The 27,279-nt window shown below is 53.3% G+C and overlaps 2 protein-coding genes across 2 annotated transcripts in view; one reads left to right on the top strand and one right to left on the bottom strand.

Annotated features, from left to right (window-relative positions):
• Rsph14 (radial spoke head 14 homolog) overlaps positions 1–27,279 on the bottom strand; it is a 73,276-nt gene that overhangs the window by 32,807 nt on the left and 13,190 nt on the right. The gene's annotated exons all lie outside the window — the stretch shown is intronic.
• On the top strand, positions 1,210–26,902 carry Gnaz (G protein subunit alpha z). Its single transcript, XM_038343241.1, has 2 exons — positions 1,210–1,932; positions 26,558–26,902. Exons 1-2 carry the CDS (start codon positions 1,210–1,212, stop codon positions 26,900–26,902), a joined length of 1,068 nt encoding a protein of 355 aa, XP_038199169.1.

Raw genomic sequence — 27,279 nt, forward strand, 5'->3', positions numbered from 1 at the left:
TCTGAGAGTCTCCCTATCCTCTCCTGCCTCCTTAGACAGATTATCACCATATTGCCCTGATTGGCAGGCCTTGGCCATTCCTCAAAACCTCTGCCTAGCTATTGCACACTCAGGACCCTGTGGTACCCCCACCGGCTGATCCCTCCCCGCCTGGAAGGGACAGCGGGGCCGGAGTCTGTCCCGACACACTCCACACACTCTATGCATCTGGCTCTACCACAGAGATGGCCCTGGGTCTAAAGGGATGAAAGCTGGGAGATCCCCAGTTTCCCCTGACTTCCTTATGGCAGGGACAAGGGCAGGACTACACTGCAAAGCAGAGTGGGGATGAGCTCCTCCGTGTCCTGGAATGGTGGACTGCCACAGGGGGTCATTCTGTGGAGCCCAAGTCACACACACAGACTCAGCAGGGACAGGTCAGCCAGGTCTGGGAGGCAGGAAGGCGTGGCAAAAGTGAATCCAGCATGAGGGCTGCAGGCAAGAGCTGTGCATGGCTCGCTCCTGTCCTGCACCTGGCGTCAAGCAGATCAGCGGAGTGGAAGGCATCGGCCAAGCGTATTTGTTTTGCTGTGGGTTGGGCACTAGCCCTGAAGCACCGAAGGGGCTGGGAGTTGAACTGTTCTGCTGTTTGCTGAGGCCCAGTGGCTGATCCCTTTCCCCATCCAGCCTGAGGTGGGCCCGAGAGATAGCTCATGCTGTTCTCTTTTTCGTTAGGTGAAGGGCCGGATGCAAGGCAGGGAGCCGGAGCAGCCCGAGGCAGGGGGGCCTCAGGGAGCGCTGGGCCCTCCAGCCGTGCTTAGAAGCATCGCCACAGCAACCAGCGACCAGACAGCAGTAGCCTGAGCAGACACTGCCTAGGCAGACGCAAGCGGACAGCTTCCTACCGTGGCAAATACAGGGAATGACTACGGCAAATCAGCTGACAAGGGAGGTGGAGTGTCACTAGAGGGGAGGGTGTGGTCTCTGCCCCGCTGCACTGAGCGCCATGCCCACAGGAGAAGAGGTGCTGGGGCAGGGATTGCAGTGTGACACGGCCTTGCCCCAAAGCCGGTGCTGAGTACTCCCGGGTCAGCTGTCTCTCTTGTCTGCCTGTCACGCCAGCCCACATTTCACCATCCCTTACTGTGACCATTCTGTTTGTTGGCAAAAGGGGGAGAGGCACCCATCCTGTGCTCTGTATCGGGGGGCCTGCTGCTGTCAGACCAGACCATGGGATGTCGGCAAAGCTCAGAGGAAAAAGAGGCAGCGCGGCGGTCCCGGAGAATTGACCGCCACCTGCGCTCAGAAAGTCAGCGGCAGCGCCGTGAAATCAAACTCCTCCTGCTGGGCACCAGCAACTCGGGCAAGAGTACCATCGTCAAGCAGATGAAGATCATCCACAGTGGCGGCTTCAACCTGGAGGCCTGCAAGGAGTACAAGCCCCTCATCATCTACAATGCCATCGACTCACTGACCCGTATCATTCGGGCCCTCGCTGCCCTAAAGATCGATTTCCACAACCCGGACCGTGCCTATGATGCCGTGCAGCTGTTTGCACTGACTGGCCCAGCAGAGAGCAAGGGTGAGATTACACCCGAGCTGTTGGGTGTCATGCGCCGGCTGTGGGCCGACCCTGGGGCTCAGGCCTGCTTCGGCCGCTCGAGTGAGTACCACTTGGAGGACAACGCAGCCTACTACCTGAATGACCTGGAACGCATCGCAGCACCCGACTACATCCCCACGGTGGAGGACATCCTACGCTCTCGGGACATGACCACGGGCATCGTGGAAAACAAGTTCACCTTCAAGGAGCTCACGTTCAAGATGGTGGACGTGGGCGGGCAGAGGTCAGAGCGCAAAAAATGGATCCACTGCTTTGAGGGCGTCACTGCCATCATCTTCTGTGTGGAGCTCAGTGGCTATGACCTGAAGCTCTATGAGGATAACCAGACGGTGAGTAAAAGCCTGGGTTCCTACTCTTTGTTCCTGGGAAGCAGATGGACTCGTGTGAGCCAAGAGAGGCTTCGCCCAGAACCGGTACTGAGCCTCACCCAGCCACATGGATCCTTTAGCAGTTCCATGAGATGGGGTGAGCACGCCCCTTGTTCTGTGCTCGTGGGAGTGTGCTTTGGAGCATGGTGAGTGTACAGATGCCACAAGGCTTCAGGGGCACTTCTGTCAAGATGTAAAAGTCATGCTGATGCCCCGTAAGATCTCAGCTTCCCATGACTTCCCCAGCCTCAGGAGAGTCGCTTTGACCTAGATGACACGTTCAACAAAACACCACACCCTTAGGCCCCACAGAGCTCACCAGGCAGGACCCCCCAACCCATATCAACTCTGACTACCCTCCCCCAGCTACAGATGAAACTTTGGAGCCTCCCTTGTAGTGCTTGGCTTCACTGCCCAGGCTTCCAGGTCACCCCAGCCTCAGTCCCGTGAATAGATTGTGCCGGTGCCACATGCTGAGGACATGGACGGCAAGGCCTGGCTGCACATCCCTGGTGGCCCGTGTGGCAGTCTAGCAAACCATTAAGTTCCTACCAGCACCGCATAACATGTAGGTCCTGAGAACAGCACACGATTCCTTCTTGATGCGAAGCGGCTAGCAGTGATCTGGTTAAGATGGGTTAAACCCAAGGGACCTGGCCTTGGGCTTAGGGAATAGGCTGTGTGGCCCTCAGTGATCTTCTTTGAGTCCCTTATCCTAGACTGAAAACCAGTGTGTGAGAAGGGATGCCAGAGAAGCAACTGGAAGGAGACCTAGGTTCACTGGCTAGCTGGCAGAGCTTGAGAACGCGGGGATGGGGTGGGGGGGGGAGCTTCTGAAGAAACTGGGAAGCAAAAGTAGGCCTTTTGCATGGAGGGTGTCGCCAGCATGCTCGGATCCAGCTGAGGCAGAAGGTGAGGTACCCGAGCTACCTACACTCTCCCTAGGAATGGCAGTCGTGGGAGCCTATTAATCAGACAGATGGTAGTGGTCTGCTCTGGGGATGACTTCCCTCTACCAGGCAGGAGCACTGAACAAATACCCAGAGCCTCCCTTTACAGCCTCTGAGAGTCTGAGTGGGGTTGTGGATGCCTGGAACTGTGGTACCTAGGAGAAGGTATTAATGTCAGTGAGGATTCTGTGGGCATGCAATGTCCACCATGCTGTGAGACAAGGGTCCAGCCTCTCCACTTTGGAACTCTGGTCTCTGGGCTCAGTGGCAAGGATGATCCAGTTAAAACGAGTGATGACAGTTCTTTGAGTTCATCCAAGGACTCTAACTTTGGGCCTATGTCCCCCAAAGGTGTCTTTGGAAGACTGAAGGCTCTGACCACAGCTCTGGATGTCTGAGTGTTCTGGCCATAGAGAGAGCCTGCAGCCTGATGAGTGACCATGAAGACAGAGGCAGGGCTCTCTTCCCCTCCCCTCCAGCATCCGGGTACCCTGGGGACTGTGTCAGGTATTGATACTATTCCCAATGAGTGAGGTGTAAGCTATAGATGTAGGTGGCCCTGTTGGCCCCTATGGTCGACCTTGTGCCCAGGCTGTGCCTATGAGTGAGCCTTCTTCAGTGTTCCCACCCGTCCAACTTTTCTGGCTCTTCCCTTTCAGCAACATGTGTGATTCTAACTAGAAGTGACATCCTATCAGAGGAGAGAGCATGAACTGAGACCAGAGTCTGAGGTTGACCCAGATGTCAGGCAAGGAAAGCACAGTGCTGGGGTTGGCTGTGGGAACAGTATGGTGGAAGGTTGGCAAGCCATGCTGGCGTTGCTCACCACAGAGGCTCTCTGTAATTTCTCTACACGTCTGCTGGGAAGATACTGCTCACAAGCCTCTCAGGCTTGGATCTGATGGCCTCATCTACCATCTCCGCGACAAGCATGGCACATTCCCTCAGGACCAGGCTCCCAGTCCCAACTCTTGCAGGCTTTGCCCACAAGTGTACCTGGATCCCTAGACAGGATGCTTGGTCCCTGAGTTTCCTGACCCTCTCTGCCCCCTCTGAATCTGTCATCAAAAGCAACCCCAAGCTTTCCCGGCTCTGCCTGACCTTTACCCACCACCGTGTCACCTCTCTGCGCGTGCTGTCTGTGGCTTCTGTTTGCAGCAGCTCTCCATCCCTCCCATAGTTCACAGCCATCACATGCCCGGTCCCTCCCTTTCTGCTCATCAGGACGAGAACTCATCTCAGGCAGAACTTCACTGGATGCCTTCCCTGGCCATAGCCTGGAATCTGCACACTCCTCTCTGAGTAGTTTGTAACAGCCAGGATCCGCGCTCACGTGGAAGCAAGGTGCTCCTGGGAATAGGCCCTGGGAGCACTGATGGGGCTCTGTGGCCTCGTATCTCTAGCCCTCTTTCAGGCCCATCCCTGGGGGATTTCAGTGAGGCCTGTGCAGAAACCAGACTGAAGTCTACCAGGGCATCTCCTAAAGGGAGGGGTTTACAGCTGAGCCTACACACACACAAATTTATTCTCATTCATTTCTCTCACCCTCTCTCCTTACCTCCTCCATCCCTTATCCCTTATGCTCCCCCTCTCCCCTTTCTCTCTCTCTCTCTCTCCCCCTTCTCTCTCTCTCTCTCCCCCCCCCCCCCCTCTCTCATCCCCATGGGCCTGAGGAAGTAGTGTTGTTCACCAGAAAAGGAAATTCTTCATGACAAACCCTAGCAAAGCTGGGAATTCACTGGATTCCAAATGGTCTGACCTTTCATGCTCCACCAGTAATATCTGACGGTAGAAAACAAACAGGCCGCTATGGAGAGACAGTGCCCTCCTCTCGTCCCTCCCACCCGCTGCCCTGCCGGGGCCAACAGTGAGCACCTCTCACCTCTCCCTTCAGCCAGATGCTGAGCCTGGGCTGCCACCAGCTGCCTCCTCCCCCTCCCGGAATGCCCTGCGAGTCCCAGCCCCAACAAGGACTCGGTCCAAAACGGACCACACTACTTTTTGCAAAAGCTCAATGAAGTTTGGGGCCTGTGCCAAGGCTGTGTACACCACTCTTCAGAGCTCTCCTTCCCTGTTCCAAGGCCCTCTTGCCTTTCCTCTCACGGAGGCTGTGGTACCCCTCCCATCCCCATGCCTGGAGAAGGAGCCATTGCCCCACCCCCACCCCCCAGCCCGCCTGCTGGTTTCTGCGTCAGCAGTGTTGCCAAGGAGAGCTTCAGCATCTCCAGGCTTCTGGGCGCACCAGGGCTGCAGTGAGCACAGGGCAGGCAGCACCTTGGAGGTGCGGGTTTCCAGGACATCCTTGGAGTGTGGCAGCAGGTACATACAAGGAGCCATGCCATGTGTGCCCACGATTCATACACTCATCTCCAGGATTTGACAGGTCTCCAGACCATCCGAGTCTCCACCCTCCTTGGCAACCTTGACAGGCAGCTGCAGACTCCAAACCTAGGTGGGCTTTCCAGCACCATCTGGTGTGCTCCCAGATGCCACCAGAGGCGGAACACATCCCAGGGACATATGGGGATTTCTCCTGTGTGCCACCCCCTGACTGGTCTGGTGAGCCAGCCAGCAGCACTCAACTGCCCACCCGCCTCACACCCTCCCATCTGGGTATTTTTCATGAAGCCAGCTCCAGGGCTCAGACAGACAGAGGAGAGAGGCCTTGTCCTCCTCAGATAACAGATGCAGGTCATTCAGGGGCCACCAGATTGGAGATTGGGAACTAGGAATAAAACAGCCCTAGCAGCCCATGTGGAACCATGGCCATGGCTGTGACCTGTGAGAGTCCTCACAGGACCCCAGGTCCTGTGGAAGCAGAAGGAAGCAGACAGCTGCCATCTAGCCTCTCCCTTTGCGGATCAGCCAATGGACACCGGAAGCCACTTAAGGGTAGAGGGACACTTTAGAAGAGACAGATTAAAAGGCATGGCTGTAAAGTGCTAAATGTTCTCATAGAGAAACCCACAGAGAGCTCACCACCCCGAGTCCCGCAGTGCCCTGCTGTGTGTCTGCTGGGCTGATACAAGGCCTGATTGGGGTGGGGGGTGGGAGCACTAGGAACAAGCGAACGTAAGTCAACTTCTGACAGCACGGAGTTGATTGGCACAAGGGGGATAGTCTTATATGGCGACTGCGTAATTCTCATAAGCCACCTGCCCCCTTTCCAGAGCTAAGGGGTGTAGTTACCAGGGCTGTTCCCCCATTTGCTCCCATGTGGGATCAGTGGTGACCACTTGAGTCCCACAAGTTCAGCTGAGCTTTGGTGAGGCTCACCACAGGGAGGTCTCGTGCTCACCCGGGCAGATAGCTGGTCAACAGAATCGAGGAGACCAGCCAGATGCGGAATATTACGTTTGGGCTGAGGGGCAAGTTCTGCAGGCAGGAGAGTCTACAGCAGCTACATTCCAGGCAGATAACCTAGAGCAGCCCCTTGTCTAGGTCCGGGTTCCTAGGACAGCAGCCCCGTCTAGACCCAACATTCCCAGGGCAGGCCAGCATTCATATGGCCTACTATGCTGTGGCCATAGTAGGCATTCAGCAGGCACGGGGGAGTAGGTAGGAGGCAGGAAGGCGTGGGAAGAGCTAGAGACCGAGGACCCCGCTTTAGCTTGTCTGAGGGAGACCCCATGGATGCTGATCCGTAGTGGGTTCCCCAAAGGAAGGGAAGCATCTGTAGGACTGTCCTGAAAACAACAGTATGGCCTGCCACTGTGTTTTAAAGCCACCACGGGCTTTGCCGTGTGTAGACTGAAAGAAGGTGTGTTCAGTTTCTTTTCAATGGAGTTTAAGTCAAGTGTAGTAGCTCACACATGTGATCTTAACTGGGGCAGGAGGATTATCTTGCGTTCAGGGCCTGCTTTCTTGTGTCTGAGTGTTTTGCATGTGTCTGTGTGTATCACACGCATGCCTGGTGCTGTCAGAGGTTAGAGTAGGCAGCAAATTCCCTGGCACTGAGGTCATAGGTGGTTGTGAGCCACCAGATGGGTGCTGGGAACTGAACCTGGTGTCCCTTTAAGAGCAGCAAGTGCTCTTGACCATTGAGCCTTCTCTCCAGCCCCTCAGAGTGTTTTAAGGAATGTAAACCTAGAAATCAAGTGGCTAAGGCAGGATTACAAGTTAAAGGCCAACCTGGGGAAAAAAATGTAAACATTTCATTAAAATCTGAGGTGTTGAACCAGGCGCGATGGCACACACCTTTAATCACAGCACTCAGGAGGCAGAAGCAGGTGAATCTCTGTGAGATGGGAGCCAGCCTGGTCTACAGAGTGAGACTCTGCCTCCAAAAAGATATTAAGAGGAGCGCAAAGTGCCTGCTGTAAGACGGGGATAATGGAACAGCTTACATCTGGCCACAGGAAGAAGCTCCAAATGGGAGAGAGCCAGATGTGGACGACGCCCCTCTCTGAGCATGCACAGACTAAATCGCAAGGGACCTTACAGGTTGCGTAGCGTCCTTAACCAGGCAGTTTTTCAGAGGAAGAGTGTTCAGGAGTGTCTGCATCACGTGTCCCGGTACTAACAGAGTAACTTGAGAGGAAAGACCGATGCTTGCCTCACGTTTCGGAGTGCACAGTCTGCCATGGTACGGATGGCGGCTGAGGGAGCAGGAGACTGCAGAACAGCTTGTTCACATCTTGGCAGATCCCACCCTCGGGGCCTACCCGCCAGCCACCAACCCCTGCTAGTTAGGCCGTAATCTGAAGGGTTCCACAACCTCCTAACAGCCCTGCCAGCCAGAGATTGAATTGTATAGTACATGTGCCTATGAGACATCTACTCAAGCCATCGCCCTCCCCTGTCGGCCCCACGTCACATGGGAGACCCGAGTGACTCTGGGCTGACCTGCTCCCTAACAATCAGCAGCAGGACCTCGGGAGTCCTCAATACAGTGTGTCCGTCCCCACTCTGCCTCCTTCTCCTGACCCAGTTAGGGACACAGCTCCAGCAGTAGGGCCTAGTGTTTAGAACCACGCCAGAGAGGCTTGTGGGCCACACACAGTTCGTTTATGACGTCCACAAATCATGACCCTGGGATGACAGAGACGGGAACTCAGACCTTGTGGGGTAGCATGGCAGGGGGGCTTGGGTCTCACGGACTGGTGGCCCCCTGGATGGCCCAGCCCTGAGAGACTCAACAGAAATAGTAGTGAGCAGGACTCAGCTGTCCATACTATCTTCCCGGACAGTGGGGGGGGAGGTGGAATCTGTTCTCCTAGGACCCCAGGCTTCACCTAAGCCCCAGCAGTGTGCTCTCTTCAGCCTGTGACAGGGAGAGGTAGAAAATGGAGAACACCCTGGCATAAGGCCCTTGGGCTTGCCAAATGGCATTTCAGATACTTGTGCTGAGGCCCTCCATCTGCTCTCAGAGACACATAAGCTACAAACACCCATGTCAACAGCACCTTCTCATGGCCGTCTTTCCTTGTCCTGCTGGGTGCTTCCAAGGACAAGGCCATTCCATTAGTCCCCTTTGTTCAGTGGCTTCTTGCTCTTGGTGGGTCCTTAGCAGGCCTTGGCCATTGGATTTAGGGCTTGCTTCTCGGTATACTTCCTTGCCTCCTACACTAGAAATCCCTGCATGGTACAGCTCTGCACTCCTGACATGACCTTTTCATTCATGTGTCACGCCTTCATTGCATCCTTGTGAACTTGGCTGTGTAATTCACCTTATTCTTTCCATAATGACTGATCGTGTGTCCCACCGTGTCACTAGAAACCATTCCTTGGATACAGTCCCAGGATGCCAGCTCTTATCAGCCCATCATTTCCACCACAGTAACCCTCCTATACCTTTACAGAATGCACAGCAAGACACGCACTGTGGTCTTGGATCTCCGAGACTGTTGGCCATACCACAGCAGAATGACAGCCAGCTTACGCCCTGGCTTGGGTGGAAAGGGGCTCCCTTCCAACTTGGCTTTCTTAATGCTGATCAGTTTTAAGGAAGGGAGGCAAGTACCTGTCCCAGGTACTCACCCCCTTGCAGAGGAACATGTATCAGCCCTCAGTATGCCAATCCAGCTTTTACCAGCTTGCGAGAGTTAACCCTTGGTCATCAGGAAGTTTCGAGGTGTCTGACAACATAGTGCTAGCTTCAGATCAGCCAGGTGTCAGTAATTACATCACAGAAATCGACCGGCTTTACCCAGCAGTCCCATTTCCCATCCCCACCCTGCCCGCTGCTATTTACCAACAGTCTACAGACAGAACACCCTAGTGGGTAGATGCTGCCAAGGGCCATCCTCGACAGATGATGACTTAGCAAGAGTCACTGCCCGCAAGCTTTTGAGAAGCAGAGCAGTGTGGCTCGTCTGCACCTCCTCCGTGATTCCTTGGCGATTTCCCTCGACCCCCTGACCACACGCCGTTTCTATTGATACCATCCTGCTGGAGAAGGATCATTTGCTGGAGGATCATCAACTCCACGCTTGAGCCTTGCTGCTGCTCCCTTTCCACAGACTTCGGAGAACTCTGCTCCATAGAAAAACAGCTGTAGAACTGAGCATTTCTCTCTCTGTAAGCCAACCTGAGCAGAGACCCGTCAGCTCAAGCTGGGCCCACTGCACGCCCTCCATCCCAGAGAGAGCCACATCCTGAGGCATCATTCAGGAAAGTAGTCACCTAGAAGGTGCTGGCCCCCAACCCGGTGAGCTCACAAAGTAGGGACATAGCAGTCATCATGGCCTTCCTCTCTGAGTGATGAGGAAATAGCATTAAGGATCTGTGGATACCCTCTGAAACAGCTGGCCTGGGCCAGAGAAGTCAGGAGGGGCACTTCTGCCTTGGAAACTGCTTGCATGAAAGTGTAGGGGGGCAGAAATCAGCAACAGGGCCTGAAGAGACTGGGACAAAGGTCCAGTGGCATTCTGATCTGGACCGTAGAGAATCCAGTCCCAGAACTGTAGGGTAGTGCTGGGGCAACCGGCAAAGGCAGAAGAAACCAGGCAGCTGTTCAGGGCTGTGCACGGCACAGCTCTGTAGATGACGCCCTGTCCTGAGGCCAAGGAATGAGGAGGTGGGACAAAGTCCCCAGCATTGCATCTCGTCCCAGCCCTGCCAGGAGCAAGAGGTGTAGTCCAAATATACTGTGATGCAGAGCCAGGCATGGTGTGGTTTCAGCCCCCAGGCTGAGCTCCCTTGCTGCCAGAGTAGTAATCACACTGGGTACTCATAGAGACGCCCTGCTCTGAGCTGTACCGAGAGACTCGGCAGAGTAGCATCTGCCTCCCGTCCACTTGCTGCCCTGGCCAGTGGGTAATTAATTTCCTGAGCACATTAGTTCTGCTCATTATGTACACATCAGAACGGCTCTGGGGTTTAAGACACAGATTATTATTGTTTTAAGGGATTTGTCTAATCCAGGAGCTGAAAAAACAATTTCCCACTGGACAAGAACAGACTCTGAGGTGGTGAAGGCAAGCTCTGGGGTCTCACTGGCTTGGGGCAGGGGCTTTGGAGGGTCAGGGTAGGTATGAGGTCTGCCCTACCCGGGAGAGTTCCTTGACTGGCCTTGAAGAATGGTCAGGACACGTAGGTCCACCCTACTGGGCAGAAAGGCTTCTGTACTGACAGGAAAGTCCCTTCTTTGACCCTCTGTGAGGCTCCCTGGAGATCTAAAGGAGGCACCCATTGTTGGTAAGGGCATAAAGATAGGTGCCCCTTCTCCCTGGGCATGTTCTGAATTAGGCAGAGGACAAATTCAGGCTAGTAGTAATAACACTACTATGTGCCCAGGTCCCTATCCTAAGGTCCTCAGACCTAGGGCCATAGCCTTACACAACTTTTCCTGCCCACTTGTGCACCTGGGAAAAGCTTGCCCCGCTCTGCTGGTGGGCTGGATGTCCTGATCCAGCACCCTAAAACAGGAGGTTCAAATCCTCCAGGGTGGTTTGGCCTAGGCAGAGCATGACCATGGGTAGGTCCCCTCCCGACAGGACACCAGCCTCCCTTGAGTAGTGGCAAGTAGAACTGAATAAGTGTGAGCTTCTGCTTGCTCGCCCTCAAAAACTACATGCTCTGGACTGTGTGTCCTACCTGGAAGAACTCTGAGCCTTCATGTTGTGTGGGTCAAAACACCACTCCATCTCAGGAACCCAAAAGCCTCATCTGCCTCTGCTCCTGCCCTTACCTATGATTATGCTATGGTTGGGAGAGCCTGTCCTCTCAGAGTAGGCAGAGAGGAGAAAGCAAGTGGAATCTCAGGGTACTACTCAAGCTAGGCCACAGTCTAGGCAAAAATAGCATTCTGGAAATGATTTAGGAGCAAGCCATGGTTTCAATGTGGCTTTCCAGCCCCAGCAAGCAAGGCAAACTAAAGAGAAATGATCAGGCCTGAAAGGCTCTGGGCAGAGCACCTGCCTCTCTTTGAGGCTCACCTGTCCAAAGACAGGAAGCAAGAGCGTGGCAGCAGAGCTGGATGCTGCCCCAGCTCCAGGATAATAACCTTGGCACAGATCAGCTCACCCAACCTTTGTGACTGAAAATGAGAAAGGTTCATTGCAGATGTAGACAGAAAGCCTATGCTAGCACTTTGCTTTGACATGGCCGTGGACCACTTAAAGTCTCAACATAGAAACTCATAGTCATTGCTTGCTCTAACTCACGCCTATAGCCTAGTAGAAGGCTCTATATGACCCAATTTGGACTTAGCAGGACTGAGGCCATACCCTGCTGAGCAGCCTGGACTATAGACCAGTTCTCGCCACGTGCTGTGGCTGCTCCTCCCTTGCTGGGCCCTGTTGTTAGGGCATCTGTGCTGTCTGCCTTCCAGAGCTTAGAGGGTCATCAGTGGCCTCTCCTGACCTGGCCCTATTGAAACTCTTCCCCTGACCTGCTTATTTCCAGATCATCCCAGAATACTCTGAGTGACAGCCTTGTCATTGGATCCTGGTGATTCCTTAGCCTAGACTGCCCCAGCCTGAGTGGTACCCTGGGGTTTCTCTTGCTCTCCGACACACGGTCTGCTCTGGAAGGATTGGGTCACACAACAGTTAAACTCAGGATGAACAGGATTGGAGGTGGGCTAGGTATTTGGGTGGCACCCAGCATGAAGTATTTCCTGACTGAAAACAGCTTGAAGGCTGAGAGTTCCTCCAGGTGAAGTGTGTAGGCTCAGGACCTTGCTAGTAAGCCAGAATGAGAATGGTGTCAGTAAATACGCTGAGAGGCCTCAGAAGATACTGACTTGGATGAGTATTGTCACGTGCTAAGAACCGTGGAGCACATCCATGGTAGCAGCTACATTACATGGAGGGAGCTTTCTCTTCTCATCTGTTTTTGTTGTTTTATTTTGTTTTGTTAATTACTGCTCGTGGCCTAATGACCTACTCTGCGGTTCTTAAAATATTCCAGAAGGTGGCAGCCTGCGATATAATCATGACATCCTAAGGCATGGCCTTAAGACCAAGCCTTGATCACTGTCCAGAAAGCCAAGAGTCTGACTTCAGGGTTGGCCCAGAGAGAAAACAAAACAGATAGCACAGGAGCCCTTGATCTATAGCCACCACAGGTATGACCGTCCCTGCCACTGTAAACACTGGGGGTGACCCTACCATGCATCAGAATTCCTGCACGACCTGGCTTTGCTGCCCATGTGTGGAGTAAATCATGGGCCAGGAATGTGGAAGTTGTTTCCTCTTCTAGAGCAAGAAATCAGGACAGGCAGGAAGCCTTGTCCTTGGTCCTTCCATCCTGCTGTGTGCTCTGGGAGTTCCTCTGAAAAGATAGCTTTAAAGCTGAGGTTTCCTAAAGAAGGAGTGTAGGAGCCAGACAGGTCCAGGACACCATGGGAAGGCTCACACAGTCAACTAACCTAAGCTCACAGGGGCTCGTGGATACTGAACCAACAACCAGGGAGCCTGCCTGGGACTGACGTAGGCACTCTGCATATATGTGTTCAGTTGTGTAGCTTGATCCTCTTATGGGACTCCAAACAGTGGGAACAGGGGTTGTCTCTTGACTCTTTAACTCACTTTTGGGACCCTACTTCTCATACTGGGTTGCCTTGCCTAGCCTTAACACATGGGGAAGTGCTTAGCCTTGCTACAACTTGATATGCCATGTTTGTTGATACTCAGGGAAGACCTGCCCTTTCCTGGATGGAGATGGAAGAAGAGGAGATTGGGGGGATGGGAGTTATGGGGTAGGGAAGAAAGGACTTGGAAGGGAGGATGGGGGGGATACTGTGGCCGGGATATAAAATAAAAGATGAATTAAGAAAAATAAATAAGTTGAGGTCTTCTGCCAACTCATTGTCCCTAAAGCTAGGCAGCTGCTGTATTCAGGGCAGGATATAGTCTGCTCCTCAGCACACATAGTAATGGATGCTGGAGTCAGGAGCAAACATCCCAGGTTCCAGGCCCCTGTTCTATTACCAGAGACCCAAAGAGTAAGTCATATCTGGCTTCTGTGACTGCCTTATACGTTCTTCTCAAAGAGGCCTCTCACTTAACTCAAGTTTTAGACAGAGCTGAGCTTGTTACAGCATCTCCTCCCTCCCCCAGTATCCTACAGGTGACATCAGGTGACCTAATACTCTTTCTTTTCTTATAAAGAGTGAGCATTGCTGAAATCTATCCTGTAGCCATAAACAGACATTCCCCACTGGAATCTCTCTTTATCCCCAGTTTCCTTTGTTCCTCAAAGGAATGGCCCAGTCCTGCCATGAAGGATTTTACAAGCTTGGGGTCTCTGCTGCTGAGCATGTCAAGGTGATGTGTTGAACTGTAAGTCCGAAGTGTCCCCTGGAGAGCAAACAGGAAGACTTCACACACTAGTTTGCTTCAAAGGCCTGTATCTGTATCCACAGTCCCCAGTCTATAAGATATTTGCTTCCTAGTGGCCGTTAACTTCCTGTTAGTGACTGGCAGGGATGGGGGCGGTGTCTTATATCCAGTCAGCAAGATTTAGCACAGAAGCCAAGAGGAGACTGATTCTTAATTCAGTAGAAGCAAAGGCAGACTAGGACTGTGGAAAGTATAGCACCTTCCTGCCAGGCAGGAGAACCCGTAAGCTGGAATAGGAGCCCTAGCCTCAGTTCTGCCCCCACCTCCACCCTTGGTGCTGCTAGCCTGCTGGGCATGGACAGCGAACAGGACTCTATGCTCCAACTCCCCCCCGTAGTCAATGTGCCTAGCATCTTGTAGTTTTCTGTTCCAGTCATAGAAGTCTTAGAACATTCCTGAGTCACAGCCTCTGGGTATATGATGCCCACGGCCATGTCGTACTGTGGGATTCTTCCTCCCCTTGGAATTGAACCAACACCCATCAAGACAGAAAGGTTACCAGGCCCTGAAAACTCATCTGTCATTGCTTCCAAGATCCATTCAAAACAAAAGGTAGAATAGGGTGGCTTATGGGGTGCTGGGCCTACTGCTGAGAGGCCACTGACTGAACGGGCAATGTCTCTCATAGTTCCACTCATGCCCCTAGAGAGCTCTAGCGGGTAAGTTAAAGAAACAAACTAACAACAAGTAGACAGGTACTGTAGGCACCTCTCTCTAGCTAACACTGGGGCCTACGGGCTGATAGGGCTGTAGCCTGGCAGTCATCCTAGTGTGTCGTGTGGCCACCTGTGTCCATCTGGATGGCCCAGATCCAGGCTGGCCTCCCAAGCCCCTCATCCAACTCCACGTGGTACATCATGGGATCTAGGGCAATCCACATGGTACATCCTGGGCTCTGAGCTCTCCATGCAGAAGGATGTGGAAAGAGATCTGTGGGGTTTTACTGGGGACAAAATAAATAGAAACAGAAGGGCAGTAGCCGTGAGCAGATGGCACAGAGCCTTCTCCCACAATACCACTCATGCAGCCTGTGAGCCCCCAGCCCAGCAAGGGGCAGCCCCCACGACACAGATGAAGAAACTTGGGTTCCAAGCACAGATATTTCCCTGGCTGCAAAATCAGGGGCCTCCGAATCTATAGGTCCCAATGAGGACCTTCACTGCCCCCTCCCTACCTAGGGACTTGGCAGGATTAGGTGGTGGCTTCTATTGTTACGATCTAGGGTCACCCCAGCCCCCTCCACATTATATGGGTAAACAGGAGGTGGCCAGAGGCTCTCCAGCTACGTGAGGCAGGAAGGAGTAGTACCTGCTGTTCCTGGCAGTTTCGGGACGAGCGTGTCCGTGTTATTAGAGCCTGAGGTATAGCCTTACCCACAGCTCTTATCTTGTTTAAACAGTCTTTGCTGTTTGAAGTGGCAAGCCTGGCGTGTACTGTTTCTGCGAATATTACACTTGTCGCTGGGCACTTGGAGGGACACGGGTAAGCAGAGGTTGACTTCTGGACTTGCTTTGGTCATACCCCTGCCCCAACCTTCAACCCAGAGAAATCTCATTTGCTGCCAAGCAGAGAGCTTGGCAAAGTACTCTATAAACTAGGTAGGTCTCCCCTAGTGTGACAACGAGCCAGCCCTTGGTGGGGAGAGAGCAGCAGGGAGAAGAGAGGGTGACAGCAAAGGGGACTGGACGAGAATAGACCTGAGGAAAGGTGAACAGTAGCATAGCACAGTTAATAAAAACCCAGTGACAGAAATTGGCCTTCAGCCTGAAGGTCGGAAAAGCTAAACAGCCAGCCCCTGGCTCTTGCCTCTTCCTCAGTCTGAAATGGTGGTCCTGCCTCCAGGAATCTCAGAATGAGACTGAGTGAGAGCTGCCTCCTCCCCCTCTCCCCTCTACCCCCCCCCCCCCGGTCTTATATTCCTCTCTAGTTCTGGGATTAAAGGCTTGCATCACGACCACTCGGTTTCTATGGCAAACTAGTGTGACTACTTAGATTAAAGGTGTGTGTCACCACTGCTTGGTCTGTAAGGCTGATCACTGTGGCTGTTTTACTCTCTGATCTTCAGGCGAGCTTTATTTATTAAAATACAAATGAAATATCACTACCCAGTAGACGTCCAGAATGTTCGCTTTACAAGTTGTAGCCACCCTCCTGGCGAACCCTCCTTTGCTCCTGGATCAGAGTGGCTTCTGCAGGTTCAGGTGGAGGCTGCAGCTGGGTTTGGGTCTCTGGTCCCTACAGGTTTATAAGCAGGATGCACAGGACACCCAGAAAGAGGAGCACAGACACAGAGCGGGACCTTGAGCATCTGTACTCAGAGCCCAGGGGGTTGACCAGAGAGGGCTAATTTACAAATAGAAAACCCAAGACCTCACCTGCCAAGATACGGGATCCGATGGTTCCCAGTCATGTTAAAGCTGAGTACCTCACCCAACGCCTTTCTAGGCTCTTACCGACCAACCCTTTGAGCATCAGAGCTGTAGTTACATACGATACAGGCCACCTGTCACTGGGAAGCCCCCCAGTCACACTCTTTCAAAGCTTCATTTGGATACCTGTCACCTCCCCCAAACACAGCCTAGGCATCCTCACAGAAGTTTTGGGGCTCTTCCCTATACCACCCTGGTACCCCATACCAAAGAATAGGGGCACCTTGCTAGCATACCCTCACCCCCACCTGCAGCAGAGCTGCTACTCCCAGTGCCATCTGGCCCTGTCTGATGATGGCCCCAAGTTGAGGACAGCAGGTCCCGTGACGGTCAGTCATGGATGTGGGCGGATGATGACCACAGACAAGAATATGGCCCGAACGGTGCTAAAAGCATCCTAGTGCTAAGAGGCTGAAGCTAGGACCTGTAGAAACTTCGGAGGTGGGTTCCATAAGGCAGCCAGCTGTCTGCATCCAGAGGATGAGCCACGTGTGGAACAGAGGTGGAAGCCCCTGGAGGATGCTCGCAAGGCACACACAGGAAGGTGGGTCCCCACCAGAGACTCTCTTGATAGCTCATACTCCCAAGTGGTCATGTCCACACTGCTGCCCCAGCCCAGACATGGTCCTCCGTGCTACCGTCTAGCTAGCCACGCTCCACATTTGTTTCCTGTCTTTCTGGATAGCTGGAAGGACTCGCTTCTTTGAAGTTGATTTTGCTTATTGCTGCTGTCTGTCCCCCAAGCAGGGACTAGCACCGACTCTTCCAGGCTCCTCCCCATAGAGCACTCCAAGCCCTAAAATGAAAGTCAAGCAGAAGCGTTCTCGTAAAAGGAATATTGAACTGAATGGAGGGACCTGAGATTTAAGGGTAGGCGGGGCCTCTACTTGGGAAACCAGTGGCAGATCCCAGAGACAAAATAAGGTAGTGTGTGGAGCCAAGCAAGTGGTGGGCAGGCAGAAAGGGAATAGGGGCTGTGAGCCAGGCCCTCGGATCCAGAACAGTAGGCTGGGTTGTGCCATCTGCTTCCGTACCCTGAGCACCCACGGAGCTGTGAGGCCCGGGTTGGGCAAGGAGGTGAGGTGGATGAACAGTTGTGTGGAAGTGGCCACCCTGAGGGAGAGGGCTCTGAACACTAGTAGGAGCCAGCGCGTTGTTGACAGCAGCCCCGCCTCAGCTCCATTCCACCCCTTGCTCCTGAGCTGCTCCTGTCTGGTCCTGTCCTGTTCCCACAGACAGGCTCCAGGGCAGTAGGGCTCACTGAATCCTTAGCCTCCCTAATCCAATTCTCCAGGTGTAAATTTGCAGAAAAAGGAAGAGTGCTAACCAGATTGGACTGGAAATAAGTCCCCAGGCATCTTCTCTGTCTCCAGATACTGCCCGAGGCCAGTATCCATGACCAAGCCTGAAGGTGATCCGGTCTATCCAGGATTCTCCTTGGTGCAGGATGTTGGGCTGAGCCGAGGTGGAGGTTGGTTGTGGCTATGAACTAGGAATGCTTCAAAGATCGCCACCCTGACTCCTCTCCCTGGGCCTGGAGCCCTCTCTCACTTTTCTGATGTGAATGGAGGCCTCCCCACCCGTGGATGCTCCTGTTAGGAGCATGTCACCAGGGGGACCTTCCATCCTAACCACCTGCTGGCCGCCTGGAGAGCTCCCTCAAAAAGATCAAGGGAGAACCAGGTCCCCCAACTCCCCAAGGCCCACCTTCTACTATTACCCCTAAGTGGATATATTGGGCTAAGATGTGCAGCCTCTTCCCGTCTTTGGTCTTTATTGCTGTGTGAGACGGAGGGTGGAGGCGTCCTCTCCAGTTGTCATGGAAACAGCAATGCGTCTACTGAGCCTCTGAGTGCTAAACTGCACAGAGGGAGGGGTAGCTGGCCTTGTGTGACAGCTGCTGTTACCACCTCCCAGCAGTTCGGTGCCGAGAAAGACCCAAGGGGCTGCCACACTCTCGAATGTGGCTGGCGTGCCCAGTTTGCCCGGGAGCAGCAGGGCCAGAGGCACAGCCACTCTGTCTCTGTGAGGGTTAGTTGGCATCCCATTCAGGCACTGGGGTAAGTATGTAGGCTCTGCCCACTGCGAGCCACTTCACTGGGAAGACAGGATGGCATGGGGAAGCCAGCAGCCAGTAGTTGGCATTGTCTGGGGAGAACCAAGCATCTGGTCCCTAGGCAGATGTCTGATGTCTCCCCAGCCGCATCCTACTGCCAGGAAGCAATCCATGATGCCTGCTTAGGTTTCAGCTGACTTTCCCTCCGTGTCTCTCACCTCACTCCTCGTAAGGTTTCTAAGCTCCTTGAGGCCACCGGAGCATGGATAGTAACCTCCCCCATGGCACACGCCTTCACACCATCTAGTAATTGAATGCACTGGACTCAGTCTAGTCTATCAGTGAAAGGAGACCCTGGCACTCTGCAAAGTCTCAAGGGCCTGGGGCAGGGCCCGGCTGGCAAGCCTGGCTACTAAAGGGGTAGCATGGGGCCTGGAGATAGGTCTCAGAGGTGAAGGTGAAGGGTTTAGTACCCATCCCAGGACCACTCATCAGAAACACAATCCATTCAGGTCACTTGAGGGTCCAAGGTGGGTACTCTATTTCCCTAAGGCAGGAACTATGGTCTGGAATGTAGGAAGTGATGAACTCAGAGTCTTGCTGCAGTCCGAGTGGAATGTGGCTCAGAGCACTTACCTAACATGTACATACAGGTCCTCTGCGCCAAGAAGCCAGCAGAGTCATGCCTGACAGAAGCTTCTCAGTGACTGATCTTAATGACAGTCCCTATAATGGTCCCAGGTCCCAACAGCAGTGAGCTGTTTCCGATCTAACCTGGTCATTTCCAAACCAGAGGCTTCTGATCACAGAGCATGGCAGACGCTGGAAGTACCTCAGTTTCTTTTCCTGTGGCTACAATAAAATACTCTGATAAGAGCAAGCAATGGGAGGAAGGATTTGGTTTGGCTTAGAGTTCCCAGAGGACACAGTCTACCAGGGCGGGGCTGGGGCAGAGGAGATGTGACAGCAAGCAGGGAAGGTGTGGTGCCAGGAGCTCTGGCTGGCTGATCACATTGCATCCACACCCAGGAAGCAAAGTATAAAGAGGAAGTAGAGGGAGGCCCACCCCTAGTGATCCACTTCCTCCACCGAGGCTCCATTTTGTATGGTTTCACAGCCTTCCCAAACAGCACAACTAGCTGGGGACCAAGTTTCAAACACCTGAGCCTGTGGAGACATTGCACACCCAAACCACAAGACAGACATGGCCAAGCACCATGGTGGAGCCATGTGGAGCTGGAAGACACCTCTGGAGATCGCAGCACAGGCTAGAGGCTAAGTGGCCCTAGAAGAGAGAAGAAACTGAACACATGTGCAGGGTGGGAGCACACAGCAGCCAGAACGGCTCCAACAGGAGCCTAGTAGAGGGGCCTCGAGAGGTCCAACAGAACCAAAAACTGAAGCATGCACATCTGTTTGGGGAGAATTTGAGACACTGGAGTAGGTAAACACGCAGAGTCCCAGAGACAATGGTACTGCTTCTAGTACTGACTGGGGCCTACACCTCAGAAAAAAAAAAATTCCCTAGAGGCAAATGTTAATGCCCAAGTTGCCCCATAGAGATCGCTAAACCAGCTTCACCTTCTGCACAGTCCATTGAAGACCTTATGAGACATGGCTCCTTGAAAAGCCCCCAGGTCAAGGCATTATGGCCAGCCAGGACATGGCCCAACTGCTCGTTCTATGCTGCTGAGGCTTGCTCCATTAGAACAGGGTGTTCTGAACCTGGCGATATGACCTCTGGAACATTTTCCCTTCTGTATGAGGAGGCCGTGCAGGACCCAGCCTCCTCCCATGTGGGGCCTACCCTCGTTCTTCAGCACTTCCTCCATTCTACCTAGGATCCAGATTGTCACCCGTGGAACTGGCTCCTGCTTCTAGCTCCTTGGCCTGGGGATAGATGCAGACCGGGATCTTGTTCCTCAGAGCCCGTGCTGAATGATCTCAGAGCCCCAAAGGAAAATCCAAGTCAAGAACTCTTGACAAAGAATGTTCAGGGGGACATAAGCTAAGCTCCCCAGCCCCCTGCATTGTTGGGCAGACTGGTCTCTTTGCCATGAAGTTCAGGGGCAAGGCACATTGCCCTGGCTTCCTGGAAACCTGTCCGTGAACTCCCCAGCTGTACCACACTTCTAGTCTTCTTCACTTGGGAAGAAAAAGGCATCTTTCTCTTGCCTGGAAGACCCGCCCTTCTCTCCAGAGCAAAGCTGTTTTCACAGGCTCCTCCATCCTGTGGACCTGCTGAGACCTGAGGGTTAGGTCCACCCACCTTCTCCCCCTGCTAGAAAAGTGCTTTCTGTAGAGCTCAGGACAGTTCGGGGAAGTGGCCGAGATACGTAATATCCAGTGGATGCAAGGCACGGGGCTCTGGTCCTTTCTTCCTTCTCTAGACACTGTGACCATGAAATCCATTCTATACCAAGGATTGTCATGGTGTGTCGGCTCCTATGACCCTCAAGCCATACTGCCATCTGGTAGACAGCCCCTCACTTTGACATTCCCAAGCCTTTCCCTACAGTGGAAGGTCCCACAAACTTAGCTGTCACTCTGTGAAGACCACCAATATAAAGCCAGTAAGTCTGCAAAGTCCCTCCCCTCCATGCCCTGCCCCCAAGACTGGCAGTTTGTTGCTCTGACTGGGTCAGGCCTGCTAACTCAACCACGGGATTGACAGTCTGGTGAGTGAAACTCATTCATGACCCAGACCAGGCCCCGCTTGTAGGGTAAAAAGCTGAATTCTTTAGAAAAGTATTCTGGGCTTTTCTACCACAGACTGGCTAACTTGAACTTCCCATACTGCACGAGAACTGATTTGACCTACAGGTGAGGGCAAGGTAGTAGGAGATGTTTATACGTGGCTTCCCCAAACCAGTATGACCATGGACTACATGACTAGGGGTGCCCGCTACAGGGGTGCTTACACAAATGGGGGGATGGGTTGGGAAAGAATTAGACAGGACCAGTTTCTGAAGGACTGTCTCCATGCAGATGAAAGCCAAAGGAAGCTGGGATATGCTGGTTCCCCAAGAAGGCTTGTTGGGGAGATCATCCCCCGTGAAGAAGAGGCCTAAGCTACCACCGCTCTCGGGGTGGAGGTGGGTCCTGGAGGAATGAGCACGGGACACACCTGAGCATCAAGCCTAGCTACCTCCTTCCTTAACTGGCTAGTAGGACCTCCATTGGAGGAGCTGTTCCTTGGGTCAGAGGACGAGAACAACTTTGTGCCTTTTAACCGAGGCCTTTTCAGTGCGTGGTTTGGGGGTTGGCGTCTTTTATTTTTCTTTAGACAGAGTCTCACTATGTTGTCCAGGCTGACCTCAAACTGGCAGTCCCGCTTCCCAAGGGCTGGGTATCTTTTCAATTCAAAGAGGAAACTAAAGTCCAGAGGCTTGGCATAAAACATGGTTGTTCATCTTGAAAACTGCCTTAGCTAGGGTTTCTATTGTTACGACAAAACACCATAACCAGAAAGCAAGTTGAGAAGAAAAGGGTTTATTTGGCTGATACTTCCAGATCATAGTCCATCACTGGAGGAAGTCACAACAGGAACTTAGGCAGGGCAGGAACCTAGAGGCAGGAGCTGAAGCAGAGGCTGTGGAGGGGAGCTGCTTGCTTCCTCTGGCTTGCTCAGCCTGCTTTCTTAAAGAACCCAAGACCACCAGCCCAGGGATGACACCACACCACCATGGGCTGGGCCTCCCCCATTGATCACTAATTGAAAACTTGCCTTACAGCTGGATCTCATGGAGGCATTTCCTCGGCTGAGGCTCCTTCCTCTCTGATGTCTCTAGCTTGTGTCAGGTTGACACACAAAGCCAGCCGGTACCTTTATGACTCTGAGAGCAAAGCTGCTCATTCTTTCATGTGGAAGGAAGGCAGTGGTCACCGCAAGCCCCACACTGGGGCCTGTGTGGTGAGGTGTCTGGCCAGGCACATCTGGGTATGTGCCAAGTGGAAAACCAAGGCCTCTAACAGAGGTGAGGGACTTGGGTCCCACATGAACTCCGGGTTATGTGTGTACGTGTATTCGATTTAAAAAAACAACAAAGCAAACAAACAAAAAACCTCTTTGGGAGCTGCTGAGCTCAACCTCTTAGCACAGGTGTGAGGCGCTGACAAGCTAGCATCCTGCCCAGAGTGACAAGGGACAGAGTGGTGTCCTGAGCGGTAGGGCTGGCCCATGTGGGACAGTGGGGGTTCTGGGAGCACCTTAACTCAGAGGTAGCAGCAGAGGGGGAGAATGCCCAGATACTACCCTTAGAAGCTCAGTCAGGATCCAGAGAGGCTACAGAAGGAGGCTGTTAAAAATGAGCCCCAGACTTCGTATGCATAACCAGGGACATCTGCCACTGTGTGTCACCAGATGTGCAGAAAGGGAACCAAATGGCTAACCTGGCACAAATACCCTGGTGGCTGGCCTCCTTGAAGAATCATTCTAGCCAGTCCTGGTTCGGCTACCATAGGTGCCAGCCCCTGAAGGCTATACTGGGGAAGAAGACCCCTGGATTCTCAGGCTGACACGCTTGAAGGTCCTTAGGAATGTGCCACAAGCTCTCTTCCACCCCTGTGTAAGAAATCCAAGTGCAGGGAAGCACCACCCTGGGGTAGAAGAGGTTATGTGGCATTGAGTACATATCTAAACATGTTACAAATGCCCAAGGTACAGCTACAATCCCCCTGGGGACTGTTACTAGCCTCGATGTGGCTGACATGACTTGATACAAATCACTGGTTCCCACCACCAAGCAGCAAGGTTCCCACATTGCACAGGCTGTCAGAATCATATGCTCTGTGTTATTTATATAAACGAATGTTCAGATGAACCCCAGCCTCCGAGAAAATGTCAGTTTCCATAGTGAAAGAGCCCTTCGGAGAGCTGGGTGGCTAAGGCCTGACTGTCCTCATGGTAACAACTGACCACAGCACGGCCACCATGGCTGTACTATTAGTGGCTGGAGAGGTAAAGGTAAGGGGGATGTCCTGCCAGGAGAAAATATTATGGTTCTTAACCAAGCTCTGGCAAGTCAGTACCACCCTAGGGCTTGATCTCTGTGTGAAAGCAAAGGCTCTCCATAGCCACTTCTACCCCAGCAAATGGACTGTGGCCTTGCATGTTTGCAGCTACTCAGATTCCAGGATCAAAAGAAAGCATGTTGTGTTGGACTAGGGGGGTCGTGGCTACCAGCCTAGGGGCGCAGTAGAAGTCCCCGCCACACCACTTCAAGAAGCAGCTATGTCCCTTGAAGCCGAGCAGACGGAAACAGAGAACAGGCGGGAGAGAGACTCCACAGACTGACTAGGGCACAAGCCAGATGTGGTTAGGAAGGAAGGCAGCAGCGTCCTAGAAGGGGCCTGAGGCGACACCCTACAAGAAAAGTAGACTATGCACCGGTGAGAGGCGCTGCCGTGATGGAGCTGGGGGGCCAGGCCGAAGGTCAGCTTCAGCCCTCCCGCTCTCACCCCTGCACTGCCTGGCTTCTGCAGTTACAGCCTGGGGTAGCACAGCTCTTCCGATGGTGACGAACTGAGGCAGCAGGGTGCCACTGTGCACACAAGTCTCCAAGAGAGTGGCTACCACTGTGGAAACTGGCCCTAAGGGCATTGGACTCATTGGTAGGCACCACGTCAGAGCTCCCACCATCACCCCCAAGGTTGTAAGACACCCTCCCTGGCCACTGGATCCTCCTGTCAGCTTCATTTGGGCAGGGTCCTGATTGTGATCGCCTGCCGTTCTTTTGTCCTTCCTACCTCTGCCACGGGGCCACAGGCAATCACAGAGCCTCTTGTCTAGGGACAGATTCAGGCAGGATGCGGTACCTGCCTCACTTGCTGGGCCCTCACACTGAGAGGTTGTGCACTGGAGCTACTCTGACCATGCTGGGTTTTTTTTTTTTTTTTTTTTTTTTTTTTTTTTTTGGTTTTTTTCGAGACAGGGTTTCTCTGTAGCTTTGGAGCCTGTCCTGGAACTAGCTCTTGTAGACCAGGCTGGTCTCGAACTCACAGAGATCCACCTGCCTCTGCCTCCCAAGTTCCCACCACCGCCCGGCCCATGCTGGGCTTTCTAACCGACCATCCTGATTGGCTCCCAGGGCAGTTCTGCACATCCACTTTACAGAGCTTCAGTGCTCACATACCAACAACACACCCAGCATGGGGACTCTCTGGAGGACAGAAGGAATTGGCTAGCTCAGGAAGTGCCATTGCTCTGAAGCCCCATGTCTCCATGGGCCCACAGGCCAAATGCACTGCTGTTTTCCCTGCAGACTTTTCTGATCCCTACTGGGCAGGTACCAAGAGATGGTGCCGTGGAGACAAGTGTTATTGGAGGCACATCATCTCCCAAGGGACTGCTGAATGATGGTCAGTGTGGCTCTGTAGTCCTCAAAAAATCGAGGGGTCACCAGGAAACCTGAGCTTGAACCCACAACAGAGCAAGAGGCGCCTGAGATAAAGGGAGATCCTGAGCTTCCTAGACACCTAATCCTACCCCTTCTGCCGCCTGCCACCCTGTGAGCTAGGTGCCTGAGTTCCATGATGTCCTGAGTCACAGGTGCAAGGTTTAGTCCTGCAGGGTCCCCAGAGTCTGAGAAGCACCAGTGGGGAAGTGGTTCAGACAGCTGGGGTGGAAAGGGGTCCATGGTGCACACAGAAGCTGGGGCAGTCTCAGGGATGCTGCTACCCCTAAAGGTCTCTGCAACTGAGCTCTTCCTGCAAACGCTGTCCTAAGAGGACTGCCCTCTGGCCAGCAATTGTGTGTCAATCATTACAGCACCTTTACACAGTTCTCCTGCCCCTCTAAGCCACATCCCACTTTCTGAACACCCCTGAGCTGACCTGGGTCCAAGAACCACTTCTGCCATCATCACAGTTGACCCATCGGGGCTAAGGGAACCCCCTACTCTATGATTCCCATCCCCCTTACAGGCCGGAAGAAGCTCCCTAGCCACCCATGGGTGGATTCCAGAATCCCTATCAAGGCTCACAACTCCGAGACTCCCTCCGTCTAGCAGGAGAGTCGCGGCCCCGTGCACTCAGGACATGCTCAGCAAGCCTGCTCGATGAACTGAAGAATATGTGCTAATAGCCATATCTGATACAGAATCTGGAGTCAGAAGCAAAAGCCCCAATTATGACATCATTTCTATGAGAAGTGACAGCTCCGTCCCCACAGTCATCTTTACGCTGCATTTTCCAGGAATCCATTAGAGCTAATTGTTCTCCCAGTAGGATGTAACATCCCTAGACCACCACCCACTGATCTCACTTTGAGAACATCACATCCAGGCCTGGTTCTCGTGTGTGTCGCAGGGCTTGGGATCCTGCTTCCTGTTTCTCAGTGGAAGGGTCAATTCAGACTATGCCAAAACCTGGGGTTACTCGCTTTTCAGAGTTTCTTCTGTATTGATTGTATCAACTCCAAACAAGGGTTTGCAAAACATAGTTTTCCAGGTAGGCAAGTCTCAGGATGATGACAGGTACCTTTTTACACCCTCCTTATTCTGCATATCTGCTTCCCCCAGCAGAGGCACTGCCAAAACCTCTGCCTCGGAGAACACGGGGTCTGTAAAGCTGGTTTCTGTGTGATGCCCTGAAACTCTGCCCCCAGCCCACTTCCTTGCAGAGGACTGCAAGCCCACAGCTCCTGGTGAGGGACTTGGAGCACATCTCCTACCTCTCCCTGCCTCGGTTTCTCCATCAGTAAGGTGGAAATAGGAAGGCATGTGCAAGCCTGCCTGGTCAGACAACATCGTCAGACACCCACTGCATGTGAGCCCGTAAAGCCAGTGAGGGAGACGAGCAAGGGGCAGTGACCCGCAACTGTTCCAGCTTACAGAAGCACAGGCTGCCCCTCCGCAGGTGCCGCATGGCAGAATTAAGTTTTCGGGGGACTGCGTGAAACCCAGACTTGCGATGAAGGAATAACTCCCCTGGGAAGAGTTGAGTTCTAAGTGTGGGTGTGGAGAGGCCCAGGAGCTAGCCCTGTTTGAAATGGGGCCTCAGAATAAGTGTGGTAGGACCTGCATCCCTAGGGTGCAAGGAGGTTCGATTGGGCACTGCCTCGGCCCTCATACTGCAGATGGAGGCCATTTGAGCACCATTGCCCCAAGAAGGATCCGGAAGGGGTAGAAAACCCCTGGGTACTCGGGAGGAAGTGGGCTGTCAGTTGTTGGTGAGGGAGATGGGTAAAGACTGATTTGAACTAAGGAGGGGGAGGGCTCCTGGCGGAAGTATGATGCTGGGGGGAGGAGCCTAGCACTAGGCAGGCAGTCTCTGGAGTGCCTCCTGGCGGCGAGGCTGTGGGTCTAAGTTCTCTCTCTGCTCACTGCGAGACTAACGCCAGCACTTCCCTCCTCACAACCCCAGAGCCGAATGGCAGAAAGCCTACGCCTGTTTGACTCCATCTGCAACAACAACTGGTTCATCAACACCTCGCTCATCCTCTTCCTGAACAAGAAGGACCTCCTGGCAGAGAAGATTCGGCGCATCCCGCTCAGTGTCTGTTTCCCAGAGTACAAAGGTCAGAACACGTACGAAGAGGCTGCGGTCTATATCCAGCGTCAGTTCGAGGACCTAAACCGCAACAAGGAAACCAAGGAAATCTACTCCCACTTCACCTGTGCCACCGACACCAGTAACATCCAGTTTGTTTTTGACGCGGTGACAGATGTCATTATACAGAACAATCTCAAGTACATTGGCCTTTGCTGAGGAGCCAGGCACAGCCCACTTGCCTGTGGTGAAACCCACGGGGTGTCATGCCCCAACTCATGCTAGAGAGGCCCAACCCCAGGGGCAGAAAACGGGGCTTGAAGAATGTGTCCCCACCCCACCCCCAGCCTCTGCCTTCTTGGCCCCCACGTTTCCGCAAACATAAATATATTTGGATAGATTGCTAGGTAGGTAGACACGCACACACGCACATCCAGAGATGGCAAAGTTCCCCAAAGTGTCGAGGTTTCCTCTTGAGCTGCTGTCACAAGTTCGTTCCAAGGCCATCTCGCCCCCTTCACGCCTGCCTTCCTGAGTTGGCCCTACTCTGCATGGGGGTTCACACTGGATCGCCCGGGGGGCGAGGCTGCAGGACT

Source organism: Arvicola amphibius, chromosome 9 (genome assembly GCF_903992535.2).
Source record: "Arvicola amphibius chromosome 9, mArvAmp1.2, whole genome shotgun sequence".
In the NCBI taxonomy this organism is placed as follows: domain Eukaryota; kingdom Metazoa; phylum Chordata; class Mammalia; order Rodentia; family Cricetidae; genus Arvicola; species Arvicola amphibius.

Excerpts from the sequence above, each read along its gene's own strand:
- Gnaz (XM_038343241.1), top strand. The coding sequence starts at position 1,210 with ATGGGATGTCGGCAAAGCTCAGAGGAAAAAGAGGCAGCGCGGCGGTCC. Across the intron at positions 1,933-26,557 it reads TCTATGAGGATAACCAGACG|AGCCGAATGGCAGAAAGCCT; the intron begins GTGAGTAAAAGC and ends TCACAACCCCAG.